This window comes from Sprattus sprattus (assembly GCF_963457725.1).
Source record: "Sprattus sprattus genome assembly, chromosome: 12".
Lineage (NCBI taxonomy): Eukaryota > Metazoa > Chordata > Actinopteri > Clupeiformes > Clupeidae > Sprattus > Sprattus sprattus.
The window spans coordinates 27,415,316-27,441,815 of NC_137910.1; the positions used below are offsets into that span (position 1 = coordinate 27,415,316).

The 26,500-nt window shown below is 46.7% G+C and overlaps 1 protein-coding gene across 1 annotated transcript in view; it reads right to left on the reverse strand.

Annotated features, from left to right (window-relative positions):
• The window catches only part of kcnma1a (potassium large conductance calcium-activated channel, subfamily M, alpha member 1a), a 135,108-nt gene that overhangs the window by 66,112 nt on the left and 42,496 nt on the right, over nucleotides 1-26,500 (reverse strand). Inside the window, exon 3 of the mRNA XM_080848886.1 lies at nucleotides 10,143-10,204. Within this exon, the coding sequence (XP_080705012.1) occupies nucleotides 10,143-10,204 (62 nt within the window). The remainder of the gene's footprint in view (nucleotides 1-10,142; nucleotides 10,205-26,500) is intronic.

The following is a 26,500-nucleotide window of genomic DNA, read 5'->3' on the forward strand; positions in this document are numbered from 1 at the left end:
CATACAAGCATTTGTTTTGGTTAGGGACAAATCCCTTTAAGAGCTACTCTTCCCTCTTTGTTCCTCGTTTTGAAATAACCTGGCTCGCTGATCTGCAGCCCAGACCCCACTGCACTCATCTGCATCTGAGGCACACACGTACACACACTCGGAGACACAAACACACACACACACACACTCACGTACACACACTCGGAGACGGTTTGCCCTAGGAACAGACAGACGGCCATTCAGACGGCCCACACTGCCCTGCAAACACTGCAGCATGATGCTAGAAGTGAATGACTGCTGCTGCCTTCAGCTGGGCATTAGAGATTTAGACATGATTCAAGATGTTATATACACATGTGGACCTGCCATGAAGGAATAATGCAGCACAGACAAGAATAATGATGTGGTTTAAACATGACACCACGACAGATGATCAGCTAATGGAGATCAATCCAGCCTATATGGTGCCTCCTTCTGATAGAAACAGATGATCAGCTAATGGAGATCAATCCAGCCTATATGGTGCCTCTCTCTGATAGAAACAGATGATCAATCCAGCCTATATGGTGCCTCCTTCTGATAGAAACAGATGATCAATCCAGCCTATATGGTGCCTCCTTCTGATAGAAACAGATGATCAGCTAATGGAGATCAATCCAGCCTATATGGTGCCTCTCTCTGATAGAAACAGATGATCAATCCAGCCTATATGGTGCCTCCTTCTGATAGAAACAGATGATCAGCTAATGGAGATCAATCCAGCCTATATGGTGCCTCCTTCTGATAGAAACAGATGATCAGCTAATGGAGATCAATCCAGCCTATATGGTGCCTCTCTCTGATAGAAACAGATGATCAATCCAGCCTATATGGTGCCTCTCTCTGATAGAAACAGATGATCAGCTAATGGAGATCAATCCAGCCTATATGGTGCCTCCTTCTGATAGAAACAGATGATCAGCTAATGGAGATCAATCCAGCCTATATGGTGCCTCTCTCTGATAGAAACAGATGATCAATCCAGCCTATATGGTGCCTCCTTCTGATAGAAACAGATGATCAATCCAGCCTATATGGTGCCTCCTTCTGATAGAAACAGATGATCAGCTAATGGAGATCAATCCAGCCTATATGGTGCCTCTCTCTGATAGAAACAGATGATCAATCCAGCCTATATGGTGCCTCCTTCTGATAGAAACAGATGATCAGCTAATGGAGATCAATCCAGCCTATATGGTGCCTCCTTCTGATAGAAACAGATGATCAGCTAATGGAGATCAATCCAGCCTATATGGTGCCTCTCTCTGATAGAAACAGATGATCAATCCAGCCTATATGGTGCCTCTCTCTGATAGAAACAGATGATCAGCTAATGGAGATCAATCCAGCCTATATGGTGCCTCCTTCTGATAGAAACAGATGATCAGCTAATGGAGATCAATCCAGCCTATATGGTGCCTCCTTCTGATAGAAACAGATGATCAGCTAATGGAGATCAATCCAGCCTATATGGTGCCTCTCTCTGATAGAAACAGATGATCAATCCAGCCTATATGGTGCCTCTCTCTGATAGAAACAGATGATCAGCTAATGGAGATCAATCCAGCCTATATGGTGCCTCTCTCTGATAGAAACAGATGATCAATCCAGCCTATATGGTGCCTCTCTCTGATAGAAACAGATGATCAGCTAATGGAGATCAATCCAGCCTATATGGTGCCTCCCTCTGATAGAATGTGAGGAATCTGATCAATGTGCACAGAAAGGACACAAAGATGCCCCTCCCCAGGGCCCCTCCATTGGGCCAATGTCACTTCATGCTGGCCAATCACATGGGATCCCTTCACACATGTTTGCCAATCACATGGGCTCCCTTGACACATGCTGGCCAATCACATGGGCTCCCTTGACACATGCTGCCCAGTGCAGAAATAGCCCTCCCCTCCCTGGGCTTCTGATTACATGAGCCACCTCCTTAAGCCTCGGCCTGGCTTGGCTTGGTCTGGCCCCCGTGTAGGGCTAGCAAGACAGAGAGGATCCCCCATTGGCCAGAGGGACAATTTGTCTTCCAGAGGCCGGATATAGAAGCAGGCTCATTTAAGGTGACAAGTGAAAATGACTGCAGAGCCCCCCGCCCCCCCCCCTGCCACAAGCCCAGAGGGGGGCTCTGCCACCTTAGGAGCGGGCACCAGACTCAACACACTACAGCACACTGCACTCAGTCTCAACAGAATGTCACCAACATGCACCCCGCACCCTCGGCAGCACGGGGAACAATAATCAGAGAAAATCTGCATGCAATGGAGAATAACAAAGCAGAGAAGTTACTGATGGTCCATTTCACATAGTGGCTGACTGTAGTACTGGTCCATTAAGGCCCGGTATTCAATCAGGGGGCGTACTTCTGGATCTGCCTAATTAATGTTTATGAAAGCAATCGGGAGGAACATGGCTGCTGCTGCTGCTGCTGCTGCTGCTGCTGCTGGAGGGCAGAGGGCAGAGTGCTGTGTGAGCAGGAGGTCAGCAGGAGCTCCACAGAGCGTGGGCTGGGGAATCTGCCCCCCCACCAAAAGAATAAGTGGGGGAGAGGGGTTGGGATCGAGAAGGGGGAAAAGAGAACCGCGGCTAGGCAGACATATCAGTGATTGATTTAGGCCAAGGCACCATCACTAAAATAAGAGTGATTTAGCACCTACAAGGGCAGTGGACAAATACAAGCTCTGCTGGGAGGCTAAAAATAAACATGGCCGTTTCATTTCCCCTAAGTATCCGGCTGCTGCGTGCGCTCCTCACTTAAGAGAGAAAACACTGGGACGCTGCCCATTGGTTCCTCCCTCTAATTAAACAAACAGCGTGACACCAGAATGTTCTGGACTGCCTCCAACATTCAGAGTGTGCATAAGGCTTAGCAGCTATAGGTATGTCTGTGTTCCTAAAACATGAACTCCAGCACAATAAAACCTTGCGTCTCTCTCGGTCTTGATGCAAAGCATGCAGAATGCTGTGTTGCACCTTTATGATGTGCAAATTGTGCACAGATATTCAAATGGAAGACATACCACCAGCAGAACGCCTCTTAATCCGCATGTTAGGCACTAAATCACTGGGAGTCTTTCATCCCCCAGCACCTCCCCACATGTGCAACACTGCGCTACTCCCACACATCCACAGCCTTGCGTCGGCACAAACCAATTATGTGATAAAAAAGGGCACAGCAGAGAGGCGAACTAAAATTACATTTCTTATCTATGCATTGTTTAAGAGCAAGACGGCAGGTTTCAACTCCATCTTGGACTTTCATCCCCCTGCCGAGGCGAGGTGTGTGCGTCTCAGGAATCCGGGGCTGCGACTCTCATGATAAGAGTGCCAGGGCCTGCGCCCGCCTCCGTGCCCAGAGAGAAATGAGCGTCGGGAGCAGAATGACGGCAGCCACTTCCCCCGTGTAAATAATTGAGGCAACACAGACTCCTGTCGTCCGCTCTGAGAGTGATGGGGCAGAGAGAGAGAGAGAGAGAGAGAGAGCACGGCTACTGCAAGAGGGAAACCAGCTCTGGTCTGCACCCAGGACTGAGGCCGGAAAACTAAGCAACACGGAGAGACAAAGAGAGAGGTCCGAGGTATACACAGAGGCGTGTCAAACACACAGATGAGAGGAGAGGAGAGGAGAGGAGAGGTAGAGAGAGAGAGAGAGAGAGAGAGAGAGAGAGAGAGAGAGAGAGAAAGAGAGAGAGACAGAGAGAGAGAAAGCAGGTCGGGTTATACACTGAGGCGTGTCAAATGCAGAGATGAGAGGAGGGAAGATGAGATGAGAGGAGAGGAGGGGAGAGAGAGAGACACAGAGAGAGAGAGAGAGAGAGAGAGGAAAAGAGATAGAGATAGAGAGAAAGCAGGCTGGTGTATACACAGAGATGAGATGAGAGGAGAGGAGAGGAGAGAAGAGAAGAGGAGAGGAGACGAGAGGAGAGGAGAGGAGAGGAGAGGAGGGGAGAAGGGGAGAGGAGGGGAGAGGAGAGGAGAGGAGAGGAGAGGAGAGGAGAGGAGAGGAGAGAGAGAGAGAGAGAGAGAGGGCAGTCTGTGTTCCTACGGATATATCTGAAAGGAGAACCCTTAGCAGTTCGAGAGGAGCACACAGAATATGAAGCCCTGTGTTAACCTATAAGCTCCTAAGTCAACCCGTCTTTTTAAATGTTAATGTTTATGCAAATCCTGAATTGATCTGAGGCTCAGTTCCTCCTCCTCTACGGGCTTGAGAGAGAGAAAGCAAAGGTCTAAAACAAGATAGCAGAATATCTGTGTGTATCAGATACTCAATGTCAGTGTATCAATGTCAGTGCTAGTGTGAGATGAGGCTTCCATGGCATAGTGACCAGGCTTCAGATTTCAAACATGGGCACACTAATAGCCAAGAATGAAACATTACCAGCTTCATAGACCTCCCCTGCCGCCCTCTACTCCAATCTCTCTTACTCTCTGTCTCTGTCTCTCTCTTTCTCTGTCTCTCTCATTTACACACTCGCCAGCAATGTCAGAGAGTTTCAATACCTGCACCCATAAGGCTGTCCTAAGAAACCCTCCTAGCACTAATTCCACAGGGGAGAGAGAGCATGAGAAGTGTACCGTCTGCAGGGGTGTGGTAGGACTAGACTGCTGTAGTGGACCATGGCTTCTGACTTCCAGGGTAGTCTTTTGTTAGACAGAGCAGTATGTTCTCTCGATGGCCAGACCTGCCTGTCTCCCTCAGCGCTCAGACACAGAGCTGCAGGCCAACAGCAGGCGCGCACACACACACACACACACACACACACACACACACACACACACACACACACACACACACACACACACACACACACACACACACACACACACACACACACACACAAAGACAAATACACACACACAGACAAATACACACACACACAAACACACACAGAGACACACACGCACACACACAGAGACACACACAGACACACACACACACATACAGAGACACACACACACACATACACAGACACACACACAAAGCTTTATATAGCCCACACCAGCAGCTCTGACCTGCTTCCAAAGCCACCCATTTCTCTCACCTTACTGCATAAATAAGTCATCAACTACCACTATTCCTGGTTCTTTCTTTTCACCCTGAAATGGATCGTTGGATAGTGTTTCAGCGGGTATGGATGTGAGGCAGACACACCTTCACACACAGACACACACACATACACACACACGCGCACACACACACACACACACACACACACACACACACACACACACACACACACACACACACACACACACACACACACACTTCCGCTGAACCTAATGATGCGACAGCAATAAACTCCATTCCCAACTGTTTATTGGCAATAAACAAATGGATGAACAATAACTTTCTAAAATTCAATGAGGACAAAACTGAAGTCCTACTTATCGGCCCCAAATTAAAAAGAGAGAAGTCTTGGTGTCATCCTGGACTCAGATTTGAATGTCAACTCCCACATTAACAAAAGTCTCCAAAACAGCTTTCTTTCACCTCAGGAACAGGGTACGACCATTCATAAACCAAAATTATGCAGAGAAGCTTATTCATGCTTTCATATCGAGCCGGCTAGACTACTGTAATTCACTTTTTACTGGTCTTCCCAAGAAAACAACTGGAAGACTCCAGCTCATTCAAAACTCTGCAGCTAGACTATTAACCAAAACTAAAAGGAGAGAACACATTAGTCCTGTCCTAGCTACTTTACACTGGCTTCCTGTTACCTTTAGAATTGACAGTAAGGTCCTCCTCCTCACATACAAAGTTCTAAATGGACAAGGACCTAGCTACATTGCTAACTCTCTTACTAACTACACACCAGCTAGAACACTGCGATCATCAGATACAGGTCTGTTTAAAAGGCAGCTTACCAGCTTTACCAAAGCATTTTATTAATTTGATCTGGCTCCTGCTGCTTGCTTGTATTGATTTTATGTAAGGCACTTTGAACTTTTGCAACTCTTGTATGAAATGTGCTATATAAATTAATACTTACACCCACACACACTGGATTCTGATAGTGTTTCAGCAGATATGGATGTGAGGCAGACACACCTTCATACCCAGAGCTGGTGAGGCCACACAATCCCACAGCCCAAATGTGTTCAAAGTGGGACACAATAAAGGCATCCCTTAAAGGAGAGCCTGCTGTCTCGCTGGCCTACATATCCTTCTCTCTCTCTCTCTCTCTCTCTCTCTTTCTCTCTCTTTCTTTCTTTCTCTCTCTCTCCCTCTCTCTCTCTCTATCTGTCTCTTTCTCTCTGCATTTTATTCTGGTTCAATCTGGCTCTGCAAACGGAAAGAACAAGGTGTTCCAAATAAGACAGCGAAGACAGGAACAGGAGGAAGAGTTCTCCAACAAATGTATTGCAAGCTATTTCAGGGTATGGCATTGAACCACCACCCCCTACCTCCCCCCTACCAAGAACACACTCCATGAAGCTTCAGTAAATGTGTCTGTGGATGCAGATAAAACACTGTGTTATTTCTCACTTCCTCTGATCAAATAAGTATTACCCACTTCTCCCCTTAACGTGGACGTTTTCACCAGGCAACCCACTGCTAAAGAGCACCAGTGGCCTCGGGCACAGCCACCAGCTGCTCTGTCTCTGCATCGAGCTGCCTAATGATTTGTTGCAAGTTTTATCCAGACAAATAGGCCCTGAAACAGGGTGGGGGTGGGGGGGGGGGAGGGTGTATGCACCTGGAGAGGCCAAAAGGAAAACAAACTCAGGGGAGACTGGTGCTTGGCCACCTGAGAGCTCTGTGTGTGTGTGTGTGTGTGTATGCATGCGTTAGAGTGTGTGAGTGAGTGTGTGTGTGTGTGTGTTTTTCTCCCTCCTGTTAGCTACTGAGCTGTGTAAGCGTGTGGAGTGTGTGAGTGAGTGTGTGAGTGTGTGTGTGTGTATGAGTGAGTGAGTGTGTGTGTGTTTCTCTCCCTCCTGTAAGCTACTGAGCTGTGTAAGCGTGTGGAGTGTCCCCCAGAGAGAGAGCATGGCTAGTGATGCGGAGATAAAAGCGCATTGGAGAGGAGAGGAGAGGAGAGGAGAGGAGGGATCAGCGTCTAGGCAAATGGAAGAATTTTTTTTACCCGACATCACATTTCCAGTTACCTTGGGGACTTGGCATCAGCTCCAAATGGCACAAAAAGCTTCACCTGAAGATGCTTCTTGGCATTTTTAACGGACTAATACGCTGCTTATTTGAGCGTATGATTAGGGTAAGCCTTTTATTGTTTAGCTTTTCGAAAGCATTTCCAAGTAATTTTTTTTTTCATGAGAACGAAACCATCTCAAAGATATTACTGGTGTGAGACTTTCAATATCAGCAACAATAATTGCCATTGTAAATGGGGTCGTTTGGGCGTCTCCGTGCAATCTATTACCTAGATGATTAGTATTTAAGCTGCAAGGAAAGGAAAGGTCAGCTGAAGAACGTTAGCAGCGTCTCTGTGGGGAGACTGAGCCTCTGTGTCATTTGTGTGCACTGTCAGGAGAAGGGAAAGATAGAGAGAGAGAGGGAGGGAGAGAGACAGATAGAAAGAGACAGAGAGAGCGAGGGTGATAATGATGTTGATGATGATGAAACCTACCAAGCCAGCTTGTCTTAAGGTGATGGGGTAAGGAAGTGTGTGTGTGGGGGGGGGGGGGGGGGGGGGGGCTGCTGTAATCCTGCCTGCATCTGTAGCAGAGGCCTAACTCGGTTAGGATCATTAAGGCTGAAGCCGCTCTGAGCCTGACCCCTGTGTCTGGATGTGGAGGGACAGCACAGAGCACAGAGACAGGCGGCTCTCCCCTGAGGCTGTGTCCAGCACAGGTACCCATTCACCCTGCACACAACAGGTCTGGAGTCAGTCCTGGTCTACCTGTCTCCCCACAGGTGCCCATTCACCCTGCACTCACTCCACCTGCACACAACAGGTCTGGAGTCAGCCCTTGTCTACCTGTCTCCCCTCCATCACCACCTCAGAGTCACAATCACAATCACAACACCCACGTCAATCACTGACCAGAGTTTAGCTGACATCAAGCCTGCGATGTAGGGGTGTTAGCTCTATTAAGTGTGTGCTTGTGAATGTCATTTGTGTATGTGCTTCTGCCGTCTTATAAATCACCTTGCCAGTCTTGTACATTCTTCCAGGCAGGTGGTGTGACGTTAATCACTCTGTAAATCAGAGACTTTCTCCACTGCCCTCAGCTACAGAGCAGAGCTCCCCGTCTGCCTCAGACTACTCTCCATCAACTAAAACTGCTGACCAGATTGTGAAGTGCCACCACGGGACTGTCGGTCATTTCAGTGACTGTGAGAGAAAAACTGTCCTGATGTCTACAGCATGGACCACTGCACCGCATGATGACTTGAAGCAACTCAATGTAGGTTTACAACATGCCTTCCTATTTATATCAATCTAGGAATTAGTGTCTATAACTTTTCACCGTTGAGGGCTTGACAACAAATAGTGGAGATGATGTTTGTGACGGAGATGAGAGCTGTGAGAAACAATGGACAGACCCCAGCCAGTTCAGCTACTCTGAGCAGTGTAATTGCTCTCAGTAGGGGAGTGACCAGGGGCCAGACCAGGGGCCAGACCAGGGGCCAGACCAGGGGCCATTACAGACACATGGAAACACATGGACACACTGGAGTCTGACCAGTTGATCCAGAGCTGAGACATCTTTGGCACAGGAGATGCTTAATGTCAGGCTACAATGTCATGCTTTGCCTTGAGTCAAAACATTAGCCCTCTGATAGATAGGTAAACATGGCTCACAGTCACTTTAGTTTTGACAGAGGCCTAAAAGGACAATGGCAAGCTTAGATGAGCTAAGTGGTAACTATTATTCATTAAGGTGACTGTGACTCTTCAACCAAATGTCTACCGTGTTTCTCTTTGCCAGGTCTGTTCAGCAGCAAAACAGTAGTGAGCTCACACTAACATCCATGCCACTGCACAAGGAGCATCCTCCAAGAGTTCAGGGAGGGGCACAAGTGCCCGCATTGAGAGAAGCATCTCTCTCCCCACCTGCACTAAAGCACTAAGTCCTGAGTGTGGCGTCCTGAGAGCTTAAAGTCCTGATTGTAAAGTCCTGAGTGTGGCGTTCTGGGCGCTTAAGTTAGCCGTGCCCTGTTCTTTGCAGTGTCAGGGTTATCTGTCAGAGCTTATCTGTTACTTTAAAGGGAGGACTGGACACAGAGCAGGCATCAATTCAATACCTCCCGGACTACTTAGATTTAAAACCTGCATGTGCTGGACTTCATATGATATCCCGGAGTGAACGGCGATTCCCCCGTCTCCTTCACCTAAAGCAGGAACAGCCTGCTGAGGGAGTGATGTGATTAAACAGCACCTGCAGCTGTCAGGGGTGCAGGAGCTAAACTGGATAAATACGCTAAAGGTATTGCCAATGTTATGCCTCTGTGATTCACTGTAATGTGTGCAGAATATACATGCCTGGAATATGAATGTGTGTGTGTGTGTGTGTGTGTGTGTGTGTGTGTGTGTGTGTGTGTGTGTGTGTGTGTGTCCCTATTATCTGTATGCCAGTCACTAGGGTGAGTGAGGGGAGGGGAGGGTTTCCAACAGTTGGAAGTGGTCACTGAGAATGTGCAAGCGCATGTTACCATGGAAACTGATCTGCTTGGCTCCATGGAAAGAAAATAAAGTCTGGTGATTTACAACAAACTGCAAAGCCCTAACACAGGCTTCAGTTTCACTGTGAGCACTGCGTCTGCTTCTGCTAACCATCATTAGCACTGATGAGATGATATGCAAGCTGGTGTCTAGCAACATCAGCACCACCATTTGGACTGCTCCTATAATATGACCATACGAATAGTTCAATCTGAGCATGCATTCAGCACATATTAGCAGTAGTTGATCATGAAGGTAGAACATTAGTTGTAAAACAGTAGTTGTAGTTTTTCTCCTCTAGAAATAAAAAAGCTATGTTATTCTGGAGGCAGCGGTCAGAAGTTTCTTTGTTTTTAGGCCTTTACAGACATTGTTATGATTATTTTTTACTACTAAATCAAACATTGCACCTATAATCAGCATGGCAACCTTTCATCTGAGTTAACCATCCCTGTGACAGCAAACAGTGAGCATACTTACTCAGAGGAGTCTATGAAGTATATCCCCAGAGCTCCAATGCTGAGCGCAAACACCAGCACAACCTGAGAACAGAGAAGAAAGAAAACACACACACACATCAGTTACAAACCCTCCTGTCCCAATGGCAAACCAGATAAGTTCAGAAGGTAACACAGAGGATACACACAACACACACTCTCCTGAACTGGAGGGCAATCCTGACAATAAGATGAAAGAGATGACATCCCTGCAGCTGGTAAACAGCGCAATGCTCTTCTAAAAATACTGAAGAGGAAGAGAACTGCTTCACTGACACCGCTGGAGAAATATGGCCACTGGATTTCACTTAAGACTCTTTCAGAGATCCGTCATAGAAGAGCAACCGGGGATCAACTCCAACTGGGAGAACTGTGAGGCCAGCATTTGGTCTACAGGAATGGCAGACATATTCAATCCCTGTTTTCAAAAGAAGAAGAAACGCACCGTTCCCAAAGACAACCTTGTGAATTGAAAGTCCAATCTCCACACGGGGGAGACTCATGCTGAAACACAACCTCAGAACTCTAATGTTGCCAATAAGCACTGCTAACCACACTGCCACTGTGCTAACGACACCACTGTGTGCCTGTGTATTTGTGTGTACGTCTGTGTGTGTGTGTGTGTGTGTGCGTGTGTGTGTGTGTGTGTGGATGTGTACGTGTGTGTGTGTGGATGTGTGTGTGCGTGCATGTGTGTGTGTGCCTGCGTGTGTGCGTGCGTGCATGCGTGTGTGTTCGGTGCGCGTGTGTGTGTGCGTGATGCACTGAAAAATGTGGAGACAGTAAGCCGCTGTATATCAAAGCAGGATAAAAGCAGACAGTGGTAGAGCAAGCATTAATACATGAGGAAGGCAGGGAGAGAAGTGCAGTGTCACCAGTCACCACCATCAGTATTTACTGCTCAGCGTGCCGTCATGGCTCTTGACAACAGCTGACTCAGCACTCTACACGCTTATGGAACTACTGAGCACATCTGACAAACACACCTACACACACACACATACACACACACACACACACACACACACACCTACACACACACACACACACACACACACACACACACACACACACACACACACACACCTACACACACACACACACACACACCTACACACACACACACACACACACACACACACCTACACACACACACACACACACACACACACATTGAGAAACACACTCCAAGACACACATCAACTTCCAACAAGTCAATTATGAAACATGCAACTAGACATATCTCCAACCTGGGAGAAAAATAAAGCAGAGGTCATTTTTGGGGGTCATTTCCACTGCAGCCGTGGATGTTCCGCAGAGCAGGCGAGGCTAGATCAGGTCAGGCCAGTGGAGAGCAGAGGTGATTCCAGCCAGCTCCAGCCCACACTTCAGACCATCTGATCTTCTCTGGCTGGAGGCCCTTGCCACGCTCGCTCGCGGCTCATGATATGGGCGAACCGAAGAGCTGCAGGATCAGATGGCTGCCATGGTATAGTGGCACACTATCTGAGGACAGGCACACCAGCTACGTGCAATCCGTTTGAGAAATGTGCCACAGTCATTGAATTTGCACGTTCAAGGAGTGGCTATACGCTTTAAGAGACACACAAACACACACATACACAGACAAACACAGACAAACACACACATACGCACACATCCACAAACAAACACGCACATACACACATACACAGACAAACACACACATACACACACACACACACACACACACACACAGACAAACACAGTCAAACTGTTTCAATTTGAGTATGCATCATCAGTTGCCTACTTACTATGCAAACATCATTGAATGTGGAGATATTATCACGAGGCGTGGTGTACTATTGCATAATATTAGAAAAGCAAGTTCCGAGTATGGTAATAACAGCTTTCACAGAAATGAATAGCTCTCGTGGTTTTAAAGGAAAGTCATTCAAAGTGATGAAGTAGGGGAGCTGGACACATAACACTTGTGATTTAAGAGCCAAAATGTTTGAAAGCACCCGGTAAACTCTGATGTCTTTTCCATTAAGTGGATTTTTGGCACACAACCATTTTACTTTTGAATCCCCACCGTACAAACATATCACAAATGTGATGATTTTCTACCGCTGTATCCGTACGCAGTAATTTAAAACATAATAAATCCAAGATAAAAAATTATCCAAATAAAATCCATTTTACATAGATGCCACAAACAATATATAATACAATGTAAATTTGTGCAATACTCCCAGTGTGGAATATGTTGTTCTGCTCATAAAGCACAAATCTGAGAAAGTACTAGTCTTGGACACTTAAGTGCAGATTTGTCTGTCTGTGTCGCCCAAGAGACATTTCTTTCCATCAGCAGAATGCACCAACACAATAGTTAACAACAGAAAGGCACCATACCACAGTGGAGCCAGAAGCCAATCACACAATGTGGTGTACTGGCCCGAGTCTGTCGGGAAGACCAAGGCAAGCCCAAGTGGACCACTTTCAAAGTATTTCAGCTAGACCCTTGGCAACACCATTTAGCGTTCAAGAACAATGAGGAACGGGGGGAGCGCTGTATCAAAGTCGTACAGTCACATCCAAGTCATAAAGCAAGCTATAAACAAAGACAGTATGTTACTTTTTTGAATGACACCTGCCAGAAGATTCAATATTAACAGTAATTCTGGATTTATTTTAAGGCAGAACTAACAGACCAGACACAATTCAATGTCCATCTCCATGTTTCCCTTTTTAGCTCTGTTCTGCAGAGCAGGCTGGTTCTTGCGCTTACAACCACAACAGATGGCAGCCTTCGAAGCTGAACTGACACACCTCTCCCCTGCTCTCGGTGGGTGCTGTGATGCGGCCGGTCACCACTGAGTATCATTGGGCTGGACAACCTCCGATACACATACACACACTGCATCTGCTTCTTCACGCACACCAGAGACTCAAGTCAGAAGGAGACGTTCATAGCAAAACTACACCTCACTTCACTTCAACAGATAAAATCACCCAGTCCACACCGCTGCAGACCCTTCGATGATATCAAGCACAAGGGGGCCACTTGAACCATTTGTTATTGCTTTTAATCCCCTGAAAATTCAACTGTACAAAGAGGGGAAGGACAGGACAACAGAAGGCTGTTTATATGCTAATGGAAGCTATCTCCACCATCTGGCCCTGGCTGCTGACGGAAACAGCCCTTTCTCTGCACAGATGAGGTGTCATGGGGCTACTGGTGTGTTCTCAAGAGATCCGTAACCGTAGGATGCAGCTCACAAAACCAACTCCCTTGCCTTGCGCTCGACGTCAGTCTATGAAGCATCATGGAGACAGCCTCCTTTACGAGGCCTCAAAGAGCGTGTAGTTGACCTAGCTTACCTTTGCACAACGTGGCGCCGCACACAATGGCCACTCGCCGGAGGGCCAGATCATTGCATCCATTATTGATGACCAGAGGCTGATTATTTTCATTGGATTATTTGGATTGATATCCACCCATTGTAATGGGTACTAATGAGAAAAACACCTCAATGCATTTTTAATCGAGCCTCTTTGTCCCCTGGCGATTGATGGGCCGCAGTGTGGAGGAGCCCGTGGTGGAGCGGAGAGCTGGAGCAGGTGATAAGACGCTTAGCCCCAAACATGCCAACAATCAGAGCCACTCAGGCGGCGCTCTCCAGTCGGTTGGAGTAGGCGCACCATCCCAGAGGCTCCATGTTCATCTCCTTCATTACCTCATATTTTGTCCCCTTCTCCAAAAACTAAAATATTAAATTCAACATTTAAAAATGGCTCTTTTTCCACAAGAGGGCACAGTTAGCTTGCACTGATAGTGAAGGTGTTTCCACATGGGTAACACCACACCTCAGCTGAAGAACTATTTCACAACGTCCTAATGTGATTAAAAATGGACTTGATGGAAACAGATCAATCCCAACCCTGGAATACACATGACTACATATCATGACTAAATGCTCTCCCTTTGGGATTAGACTGAGACTCCCTCCCATTAGAGAGGAATAGGCGGAAGTGGAGTTGCTGAAAAGCTGAGCAGTGAGCAGCACAGCTGAGCTGAGATGATGGGAAGTGTCATCTCTAAACTGACCCAGTTATTCATCTGGAAACAGCCACGGTAGGGCTGCCTCTCCTCCCCTCCCCTCCCCTCTCCTCTCCTCTCCCCGTATCTCCTCTCCTCTCCTCTCCTCTCCTCTCCTCTCCTCTCCTCTCCTCTCCCCTTATCTCCTCTCCTCTCCTCTCCTCTCCTTTCCTCCCCTCTCCTCTCCTCTCCCCTTATCTCCTCTCCTCTCCTCCCCTCTCCTATCCTCTACTCTCCCCTTTTCTCCTTTCCTCTCCTCTCCTCCTCCTGGCTGACTCCCTCGGACCAAACCTCTGAGCAGCGCGTGCATCCCCAGCAGCAGCCATCCTCACCACGGGAGATTAAGTGTGTATGCAGGAGAGGAATGCTAAAGCTCAGACCTGCTTAAGAGGCTGCTAATATCTGCCTATGAACAGACACCGCTAACTCGCGTGATCAAAGCCATTCTGTAAGACAGGGTGCTGATTAAAAACAGCGTCCATGAGGATTACCTTCTCCCTATTTCACAACCTTTCAGTCTCATTTCACACACTGGTCTCTGACCAATCATGTCCCTGCTCCAGCTAGTGCTAGAGAGGCATTATGTCAAATGTAGCACGGAGCGGGCCTTCTTGATGAGCGGTGTGTCAGGTTGCATCATGGGATGGGTGTTGGGCGGCTGTGTGGTGATGGGGGCTCCAGCTCTCACATGACCCCGCCAGGGCCCCTGGCTCTGACTCACTACAGCACACATAAACACGCATGGCATGGCTTGGCAAGCCAGGGCAGGGCAGAGGAGAGGAGGGCATAGAGGAGGAGAGGAGGGGAGGGGAGGAGAGGAGAAGAGGAGGGGAGGGCATGCCTGACCAGGATCCTCTCAGCGAGCCATGGCAGCATGCATGCATGACTCACTGCAATGCAACTGCAGAATTTACAATCCATTTTTCTCACTGGTGTCCTCTCCTGATCAAGCCCTTGCAGTCCATGGTAGAGGGTAGATGGATTGTTATGAGGGGGACTGTAGAGGCACAGTGATAGATACGAGCTTCACTTTGCATTAAGCATACAAATCTCCAAGAGGAGGCAAGAGGTGACATGCAGAGGACTTGGTTAACGGGGGCAGACTCAACAACATGCAAATGAGCTGGAGCTATCAGGCAAGCACACATCAAAGGATGGAGAGAGGCCCATCGTCTGTCTCTGCATTAATAACCACATGTCACCTGTGAAAATATATGTTTATCTCCACTCCAGTAAAGTATTCAACATGTATACTATTCCTGTCCTTTTAACTCCCCCATGACATTCACCTCTGGGTACATATTAGCTATCGGCATCCAATTATCTAAATGCACAATGGGATTTATTCCAATTTTTGACTGCATCTTTTATTTAAGAGAGAAAATATTTGTAACAAATAAAAAGTAACTGTATGGCATATAGAGAAGATTTAACAACAAATACCCATCTATTTAGGCAGACTTAATGTGTCTGTTGGATGTGTGTGTGTGGGGGGGAGGGGGGGTTGGGGTTATTCTGCAACATTTTGTTGTCCTAGCATAGCTCTCGTGATATGGCTGGTGGCAAAAGGCTGCCCAGTGTACTTCATACTGTGTGTTTGGGTGTTTGGGCTTGGTTTTGTCTCACTGCAGCATTGCTCATCAGCATCGCATAGGCTTTCAGTCATAGCAGCTCACACACAGACCATAGCTATAGAATAAGGCTACACAAACAGGGTATGAGCACCAGCGCACTTATACACTTATGGCACTTACATAAACTGGAAAGACTGTAACAAATGAAAACATTCAGTAAACTTGTTTTGATACTGCCAGTTTTCTCCTCCCTTACCACACAGTTAAACTGTCAAGGGGCGCTGCCAGGTAAGAGGAGAGTGGCCCTATGGAAAGTGATGCCAGGTATGCTGGACGTCAGCACCAAGCTGCAGCACACCCCAGAGAGGAAGCACAGCCTATTGGGACGTGAGCAGACGGCCCCACTGGTCATAATTAGTGCAACAACAGAGCTAGTTCATCCGTGCTCCGTGAGGGGGTGGAGAGGGCATGGAGCTGTGACATGTGTTGACCTCCCCCCCTGTGTTAGGTCTGGCTTGAATAGGTTTGAACGGGGTGAAAGTCAAACGGGTGAAATTCGGTCCACACGGGTCTTGTTCCATATGATATGTAAGGGGATGAGGCCTGATGCGTGTTCTGACACATCTCACTTTCGCTACACTGCGATCGCTTACATTACAGCATTGCAGCAGAGAGAAGAAAAAGAAGCAGAGGCAAACGAACAGTATGAAAAAAGTATCTGTGTGCGCACACACGAACACAATTACAGCTCTGTAATCTGTTTACTTTGCAGGTATTTCAATATTTGTGCTGGAGCACACAGTAGCTGACGGGCAACCCTGCAGAAATATCAGTCAATATTAAAGCATGCACTGCTACAAGGTTGCATGTGGAAGGAAACGTGTTTACTGTGTGCTTTAGGAATAATACACCTGCTAGTTAAGTCCCGGAGGGAAGCAGCCCACGCTGTCTGCAAAGCACACACTCTCAGCTAGAAGAGAAGGAGACGCTAGTACCACTGACATGAGGAAATGGTGTGTCAGTTCTTCAGGGACAGCCATCACCTCCTCTTTATCCAGCAGTCCTGTGAGATCCAGGTGCACTTTTCCAATGAACTTATCACCTGAGAGGAGCCACTACAATACAGCCCAAAACATGCACTATAGTAAAACTACAGTTACAGCTGCAGTAACCCATATACAGCATAAACTGTAAATAAAATGTAAGCGTCATACTAAACAACGACCATGTAAATAAAACACACAGTGATTCAAGCAATTCAGGATTTAAGTATGGGGCGAATCTTTGAACAATGACTCGCTCTTCAACACCAAACATGAACCATCTAATATTCTCTAAAATGTCAAACGCATGGCCACCATCATCTCCCACATGTGACCTACAGCACTGCAGTCCTGGCCTGGTCACCCAAGAGGCTTGTGTCAGCCCTCATCAGGCAGTGGCACCTGTTCGACCGGAGCTGATATATAATTCACAGGAAGCAGGCCTCGGACGAGGTCAAAGGGCACATGCTAATCACACGGGACATCTCCCGCGTCAATCAAAGATAAGCGGCCATGTATTTTTTATGTCTGCATTAACTCCTGGCTCAGAGTCATTGTGCGACTGTGGACATAGAAGACATAGAAGTCAAGCTCTGAAACAGGTGACACAGTGAGGACACTCAGCTCACTCACTTTAAGACAAATGCACGGCAGAAAACAGGATGTCAAACAGAATGTTGTATAAAATTGGACTGTCCAACCAAGGAGGTATAAAAGCCTCCCTTCATATATCTACTAAAACATATTCAACATGTCATAAGACCGGAAAAGTACTACATTACTCAACTGTATTTCTCTTGGAAAACTGTTAAAGAGTAAGTCAGAGCGAACCCATTCATTAGTCACACAAAAGCCACCACAGATTGTTTGGTGCCTTTTCAAATCCTGACTTTTAATTAAAGCCTGGTAGTCTAATTCAGTCAAGCGAGCTTCATCAGTGTCCATGGGGATCATTAACAGGCAGAATAGAGAGAGAAAGAGGGACAGAGAGAGAGAGAGAAAAAGAAGAATAAAAAGGGAGAAAGAAGGACAGAGAGAGAGAGAGAGAAAGAGGGAAAGAGAGGGAGAACGAGAGTCATCCAAGCAAGTCTGTTGGGAGCAAATTGTCTCCTGATCTTTTAAAGTTGGGCCGTGGAGCTGACAGTCATTACTTACACAACATAACACACACACACACACACACAAACACACACACACACACTCATGCACGCAAACACACACACACATGCACGCAAACACACACACACTCAAAAAGAGAGAGAGAATGAAAGCGGGAGAGAGAGAGAGCAACCTTGCTGCTGCGTTTGCTGCCAACCACCTCCACACATGCCGCCACACTTTGTGCAACTGGGCACAAGCACATACAGACACACACACACACACACACACACACACACACACACACACACACACACACACACACACACACACACACACACACACTCACACACACACACACACACACAAGCACATACACACACACGGATGAGGACTATGGAAACCAAATGTGAGAAGACACTAGCCTCTCAACAGATGAGATGGCAGATCAATAGAAAATGTCCTGAAGACCAAACACACCTTTATCCTAATTTATATTGACTGTCCTTTGTTTTAATTCAAATTTAATTCCTGGCACAGACTGTCTGACATTTTCATGACATTTTCCATTACAATGTCCATTTTTAGTAACGAAAACAAAAAAAAAATTAACAAAAACCTAGAAATAGAAATATCCAACTCTGTTTTTTTTGTTTTTTGTTTTCAGAAAGGGCTCAGAGCCAAGCCCTTAAACAGGAGGCTGATAAACGGTGCATCTGTTACTGATATCAGGTGACACAAGACCCCTACATTTTCCTAACATGACAAGATCAGCCATTCCTGCCCTGACAAGATGTAGCGATGCCCTCTCATTCTGCCCCTGGAGCTCTGTGACCTGCACCAGCCATTAGTGTGGCAGTTGTGGGGCTAATCCAGCTCTCCAAGACAGAAGCTGTCCACCATATGAGTGATTTATAGAGCTCAAACTCGGGGCGTAGCATCTCCGATTGACTGCTGATCGTGGCCAACATCTGGGTCTCCGAAAAACAATTGCAATACTCCTCGCTTTGCAACTTCCCCACATTCTGTCTTATCAGTGTTCAGTCACCAGCCCTTAACAAAGCCACGCTTCTAATCACACACAGGCACCAGCGCTGGGGATTAGTGTCTGTCCGCAGAGAAACAAACAAACAACAAACAAACATGTAAAAAAAAAGAAAACAAGAAAGAAAAAAAACATGTCAAAAGGAGTTCAGCACTGTATACGCTGCATGGCTTTACAGCTTGATAGACCTCTAATTATAACCTATTCATGGTAAACTCTATGGTGTAAACACTATGGTTATGGAACGGATCTGTGCTGCATCTGAAGAACAGCATGTATATCAGTGGAGCCTCCCTTGGTCGGTGTTGTCATCCCCAGTATATCCACCTCTAGCTGCTATGCATACCATCACACTGTGGGCCCACTGGCCTGGCTGAGCCACAGGTCGTCCCTGTGATCAGCATCTGATATTGGATTAGGCCGGACAGAGAGCACCATGGGAAAATGATGTGTCAGGCTGAAATGATCTGTGGAAGGGGCCACGGGGGAGGAGGAGGCACGGCTGATAGCGTGGGGCACCTTGTCAGGGAGCCGAGGGCTGTGTGGGTGACCTTGAGTGATGTGAGGAGGACAAAGTGACAGCCAATATTAAAATGGGTCTTCAGGGGCGGGGGCCGTCGAGTCACCAGGTCCCCTGCTGTGATTGGTCAGCCTCATCAGAGGAAAGGAGGGGAGAGGATGTGAGCTGAATTTCAACACGGACACATGCAAGGAGCTGGTGCCATCTTCTACGGACACAGTCTCAACCCAAAGGCTTTCAAACTACAGAATCATGTCAGATTGGAATGGTGCTTACAACAAGCAACTGAAATTGGATCGATACATTTCAAATGTCAGGACTGTCTGACTTCTGTTAACCTGCTACTTGCATATTCATACACTGTCTTCTTATAATTACGGTTCATAAAGACCAACTGAATGATCCCAATGCAAATACAGTTGACAGAAATGCTGCTATTTTAGCCTTCCATTTTCAAATCTGTCTGTGAGAGTGGAATAAGGCCTCTATGTTTTATTGTCCCTCCTGAAATCTCCAATTCAAAGCCATCCTGAGCCAATCATTCAAAAGATACCCAAGAAATCAGACGACAACCAGCCAACTGGATCCAAATACTGAGTGCCTTTAATGTGACTGCATCCAGTGAGCACAGCCAATGCATGAATTTGTGGGGAGAGGCTGCCTCATCATCAGACAGGCTGTGAAGCGCTCTATCTCTCTCTTTTTCTCTGTCTCTCTTTCTCTCTCTCTCTCTCTCTCTATCCCTCGCTCTCTCTCTTACACTAGACTGCTGGCCACTCCACCAGCGTCACCTCACTGATCCTGCCAGCCTCTCCCTGGGCCTGGACCCTCCACAGGGAGGAGGAGAGCACCATGCCCCATCACACAGCATCAGTGGCAGCAGCAGTGGCAGCAGCAGTGGCAGCATCAGTGGCAGCATCAGTGGCAGAAGCAGCAGTGCTTCCCCTCAAACAGGAGCAGACACAGCTCACTCCATTAGGAGAATGATGATGATGCTGATACGGACCTGATGGCTGACACTATCCCTTGTGTCATCACATTTAGAATCACTCATTCACACCTGAACTTGAATTTTAACACCACTTAGAGAGAGAAAACCTCTATTCGTCCCCAAAAATCTGTGCGTAATCTTTTCTATGTTCTGTTTTGGTAAAGTTCAGTTGTATCAGTGGTGAAAAATGAATGTAATTCAATGAATCAGTTATGATTGCAATTCAACATTCCTGTGTTTTTATATCCTTAATACAAATAAGCAATTAACATAAGGAAGCTGTATCATTTCTTTCGTAACCATTCCGAGAGACTGACAGCTTCAGGGAGGAGGAAGGATATGACCTAACTGTGCCCATTTTGTTTAGTCCTCTACAGAGTACAAATCAGTAACAACTCCAGCAATTGGTGCAAACAAACATTCCTCATCTTAAATAGGAACAGGGGCCTTGATCATGCTGTAGGCTAGTACTAGACTCTAAGAGGTCTCATCACATATACGTACATTAGTATCTATTGTTTGGGAGTAAATGAGTGTAAGTGTGGGGTGTATTGGGTGATAGATGAGGGTATATCTGCCTGTCTGTGTTCAATGGGAGGTAGCAGGCAGGGAACAGTGAGTCACGGTGTGAACTGTCAATGGTGATTATTGGCATGTGAGTCATGCAGAGTCAAACATGTCCACCAAGCGCAGCCAGAGCGTGAGCAGCTCCTCAGCTCCTCAGAGGCGGCTCCAGTGTCACAGGCCCGTGCACCATCTCTAAATCTTGACACCCGATCAGTTTCCTCCCCCTCAATCCTGCCCTTCACCACAGCGAGCGAGGAGGATAAACTGGTCCTGGATGTTAAGGATGGCTTCCACCCACTCTGGGCTGGTGTGAACCGGCTCCGTTCGGCCATTCCTTCCATTCTATCTCCATTAATTAGCCTTAAGCCCCTGCATCATGGGCCTTACACATGTGCACACACACACACTCACACCCACACATACATCCATATGCCGCAGGCACTGAACATGTCCTTGGACACACACCACAGAGTGTGAGACTGCACAGTAGATGAGACTGGGATTACTCTCCATTCCTCATGCTTGCCACAGAACATGATGTGCTGGCCATAAAGAACATGCCGGTCTGTCACTCAACGACATGAGGAAAATAATCATTTCAAGAGGAAAAGTCAACAGACTGCAGTAGAGAAGCCCGTAAACACATATTACCACTGGAACATTCTACATAATTAGATTTCGTGTGTGGCTGTGTGCAGAAAACTAATTGCCTTAATATATGTGCATATTCATTAGTAGTGAACTCATTTCCTTAACAACTTGAGGGGAAATGGCTCTTCAATGTGCATAGACCTCCAGCTTAACGCCAGGCCCAGAGTCCTCTTTGAACACACTAAACGCTGCATGCATCTCACACTGCTGTCCGAGGCCTTATTACTGCCAGACACTTCCATTAGGTTCATCTGATCGTAGAATAAATCATCGCTGTCATGATTAATAAAGTTAAAACTTGATCACAGCGTGGCTCCCCCAGTTATGCGGTATGCCCAGAGAGATCTGTCCTCTGTTTACTTTTAGGGCACACACACGCTGTGCTGCCCTATTCAGTGGGACACATTTACATTTGCCAAAAAGTTTGTAAGGCCTCAGCCAAATGTGTTACTTAGGTAAACATCCTACACTCTCCATGACGCCAATGGTGAATGGCATTAAATGGATGGGTATTTGAGGTCTTCTTCCGTGTATGTTGTGGTGTTTTTTGTCACTTCTCTGTGCCATTCTTGTCAAATGGATGCTCAACTGACAGGGAACCCTATCTGAGGGTTTGTCTCAAATGAGATGCCAAAAAGGAGCACAATTATTTTTCCAGATAACTCAAGGCTTTCCTTCAACTCCCTTTCTTCAAGGTTAATGAGAGCTTCGCGACCAAAAATAAAGACCCATGGGCTGTCTACATTTCAATTTACCCAGGATGCTATGGGTATTAGTTAATAAAGAAGTCACACAATAAAAAGCCCTGCCATCATAGTAAACATGGAAACTAGTCACGTGAACTGTGTGTTTGCAGAATGCATACTATAAGGTCATTATAACTGAAGGGGCATAGAATGAGGAGATATCTAGATGAACGACAGAGAAGGCATCAGTAACGTTGACTGAGCATGGCAGACATCCACTTCCATTTGATGGTAAACCTAACCCCATGCTGCGGTGAGATGGCTGTTTCCTCCACAGCGACAGACAAATAAATGAGACTGTAGGTGGATCTCCGCAGGAGCTGCAGATAACAAACTGTCTCAGATGGGCGGAGATACGATAGTCCTCTACTAGTCTCCCTGGCACTAGGAGCAGAGCGGGTAAAATGGAGAGGAAGAGGGAGAGGAAGAGAGAGAGGGGGAGGAAGAGAGAGAGGGAGAGGAAGAGGAAGAGAGAGAGAGAGAGGGGGGGAGGAAGAGGGAGAGGGAAAGGGAGAGGGAGAGGAAGAGGGGGAGGAAGAGGGAGAGGAAGGATAGAGAAGGAGGAAGAGGGAGAAGGATAGGGAGAGGAAGAGGGCGAGGAAGAGGAAGAGAAAGAGGGAGAGTGAGATGGGGAGGGATACGGGGAGGGAGTGGGAGAGAGAGAGGGAGATGGAGATTGAGATGGAGAGAGAGAGGGAGATGGAGATGGGGAGGAAGTGGAAGAGTGGTTCTCCAGGGGAGGCCAGGCCAAGTTAATTACAGCCCATGACCCCTGCTCACCGAATCACAGGCATGGAATGTAGGCAGATTATAGGAACGTTTATATAACCTTGCACTACATATGACGCCATCACGGCTGCCTGCAGAAACCAGAAGATTCACAGCCACCTATGAATGTGAGAATGGGAATAAAAAAAGTGAAAGGACATAGATAGAGAGAAAGAGAGAAGGAATAAGAGAGAGAGAAGTTTCAAGTAAAAAATATGGTGGAATTGAGAGAAAAAAAGCTTTCTCAGACAGCATATATAATGCAGAGCGACCACTTTCAAACCCAGACAGATTAAGTCTAAAACCTTTTCTGGATATTTTGCCTAAAACCCCAGACACCACTTAGCTTTCAGAGATGGGCTTTACTGCAGAATAGAGAATGAAGCTACTGAAATGGGTGGAAAATGACTTTCTATTCAACTGTTCATATTCTAGCCATTGTGTTCATTCACACCAAATAAGTGCAACTTACCTAAATTCTAACTGCCAAAATGCTGACACATGCTAACAAAGACACTCAAATGTATTAAAACATAACATCATCTGTATTTTATATCACTGTAAGTATTATAAAAGATTACACTCTGAGATTCTTGAAAAAGTGCGTTAAAAATAAAAATAGTTACAGATATTTTCCCCAATGGACCATTGTTGCAAAATATTCTAAAACACAATAAATCCTACATCTAATTTTATGGCAACCTGTAAATGTGTCTTTGTTATTGAAGAAGTGTCCCCAGTGTCACTGCCCTGGGTTGAAACTTTCCCATTAGTGCGGAGTCGTAGCTTAAGGCGGGGCCTGCCTGCCTGCCGTGACAGGGATGATATTGAGCGTTTTCTGCCATCTCTCAGAGGACCGTGGCTTTTATGGCTTTAATAACGTGAACAGGCCTTTTACAGCCGCAGACCTCCACCTCCACCTCCACACGCATGGCACATGGCACATAAAGCTGCTAAACACACTCCCGTCACGGAGGGGGGGGGGGGGGGTGGGGGGGGGGGGCATATACAACCACTCTGAATGGGATGTCAAGGAGACAACTCAAACAGGGAACAGCATGCAGCTCCAAAGCTTCCGTCTAACAGCAGGGAGTGGAAAAACTGAGAACAATCTCATTTCTCTCTGGTCCCTCTGAGACGAGAGGAGAGGTGAAGACAGAGAGGAGGAGGAGGAGGAGGAGGAGGAGGAGGAGGAAGAGGAGGAGGAGGTGGTGTTGAATGTGTATCTTGTTACTGTGAAACATAAGGGGATAGAGGATGAGAGATGCTGTGTTGCTGTGTTGCTGTTGCAATCTCCCACTTGTGGGAATACGTGAAAATGCAATCTGCCAGCATGACAGACCAGTCGGGTCATAAAAGTAAATCAAAACAAAGATCTATATGGAATTATGGTGCCTTGGAGCCTTCCCTCTGCCTCTCTCAAGACTGCTGGTAATATATGGTTTAATTACTTATTTTAAGTATCCAATAGATAGTCTGGTGCCTTCAGGGTTTACTGCTCATCTATCACTGATATTGCCATGGCATTGTATCTTATAAGATCATACAAGCCTCAAATGGATAGATGTGGTTATCCTAATAGCAGTTACTCTGTACACGCCCTCTCTCTCTCGCCCTCTCTCTCTCACTCTCTGTTCAAATCAATCTGTCAGTTGTGTAAGTGGGAGAAAGTGGACACCAGACATATGATACACCAAACTGAGATCCTTTTTCTTTTACCACTCAATGTACATAACAAGACACTTAATCTGATCCTAACCAGCCACTGTGGACCTCTGAATATTGACACGCACCATCCATCCATACCAGTCAAGATATGCTGTGGACAGACACCCAGCAAGATGGTAGAAATCTGACTGTATATGGCAGACGTGCACTCTCACATACACACCAGACATATGTGAACACACACACACTCACACTGTGACTGGGACTGAGGTGGCTTCAAACCGCTCTAACATCGCAGACGCGTGGCTCTGGTGCAGCCACGTGAAAATCTCCATCAGGCCCCATTTTGATATCCTGCTGCTTTCATATCTACACCAAGGGAATTTCAAAGTAATGCCAGAGACTGGCCCAGTTCACAAGCTGAACAGAAGGCCATGAAGCCGCATAGAGCTCTCTTTCATTCCCCTGGGCTTCACGAGAAGAAAGCAGAAGAAATATCAGTGCTCTTGTTAGTGCTGTGATACTGCAGGTAATCTTAGATGAGGATTTTGCACCACACTTTCAGGATTCTGTCATAGACTGTCCACAGAAATGTCAGGCAGATGTTCGAATAGAAAAGATGAAGATGCTGATGTCTGTAAATGTTAACATTAATGGTGGATGCTTAGAGGACAGCATGGGACTGAGATGTGTTCAGTGTTACACCGCACACTAAGAGAAGTGAGACGTGTTAAGTGTTACACAGCACACTAAGAGAAGTGTTCAGTGTTACTCAGCACACTAAGAGAAGTGTTCAGTGTTACTCAGCACACTAAGAGAAGTGGATGGGACTGAGACATGTTCAGTGTTCCACAGCACACAAAGAGAAGTGAGACGTGTTCAGTGTTACACAGCACACTAAGAGAAGTGTTCAGTGTTACACAGCACACTAAGAGAAGTGTCCCAGTCGCCGTCTGTGCATAACCACTTCAGAGGGACACTGCCAGAGGGGCATGAAGCATAAACATGAGCTAATGGGCCCTGATATCAAAACTAATCATGTTTCCACCCCGCAGTAATGAAATCACTGCCAGTCTCACTCTTGATTGGTCTAATTGAGATTCAGTGATCTCATGGAAAATGGCCGGCAAACTGAACCAATGTAGATGTATTTATGGTCCTTGAAAAACAGTTCTAGTTGTTTTTTCGAAGGCTTCAGCTTCTACCTCTAATGGAGAAGGTTTTTACGGCTTGCTCCCAGGCTGCCCCGGAGGCTAATGGAGCACGAAGCCGTCTGCAGAAAGAGGTCTGGGTGGAATAGGTCATTTTGTGGGAGCTTGGTATGGGCTGAGGCAGTCTTCATGACAGCTCTGCGTCACCCTGGATCAATGAGTTCCGAGTCCTGTTCCATTCTCCCTACGTGATTACTTCATCCGGTGAGTCACCGGCCTGTGGCAGGCAGGCAGCACTTCACTTCACTTCCCTTCCCACTCTCTAATGTCCTAAAACACACTCACATCCACATCCACATCCACATACAGAACAGACTTGTACAAACATACAATCACATTAACACCATACATTTGGACACAAACACACTCACATCCACA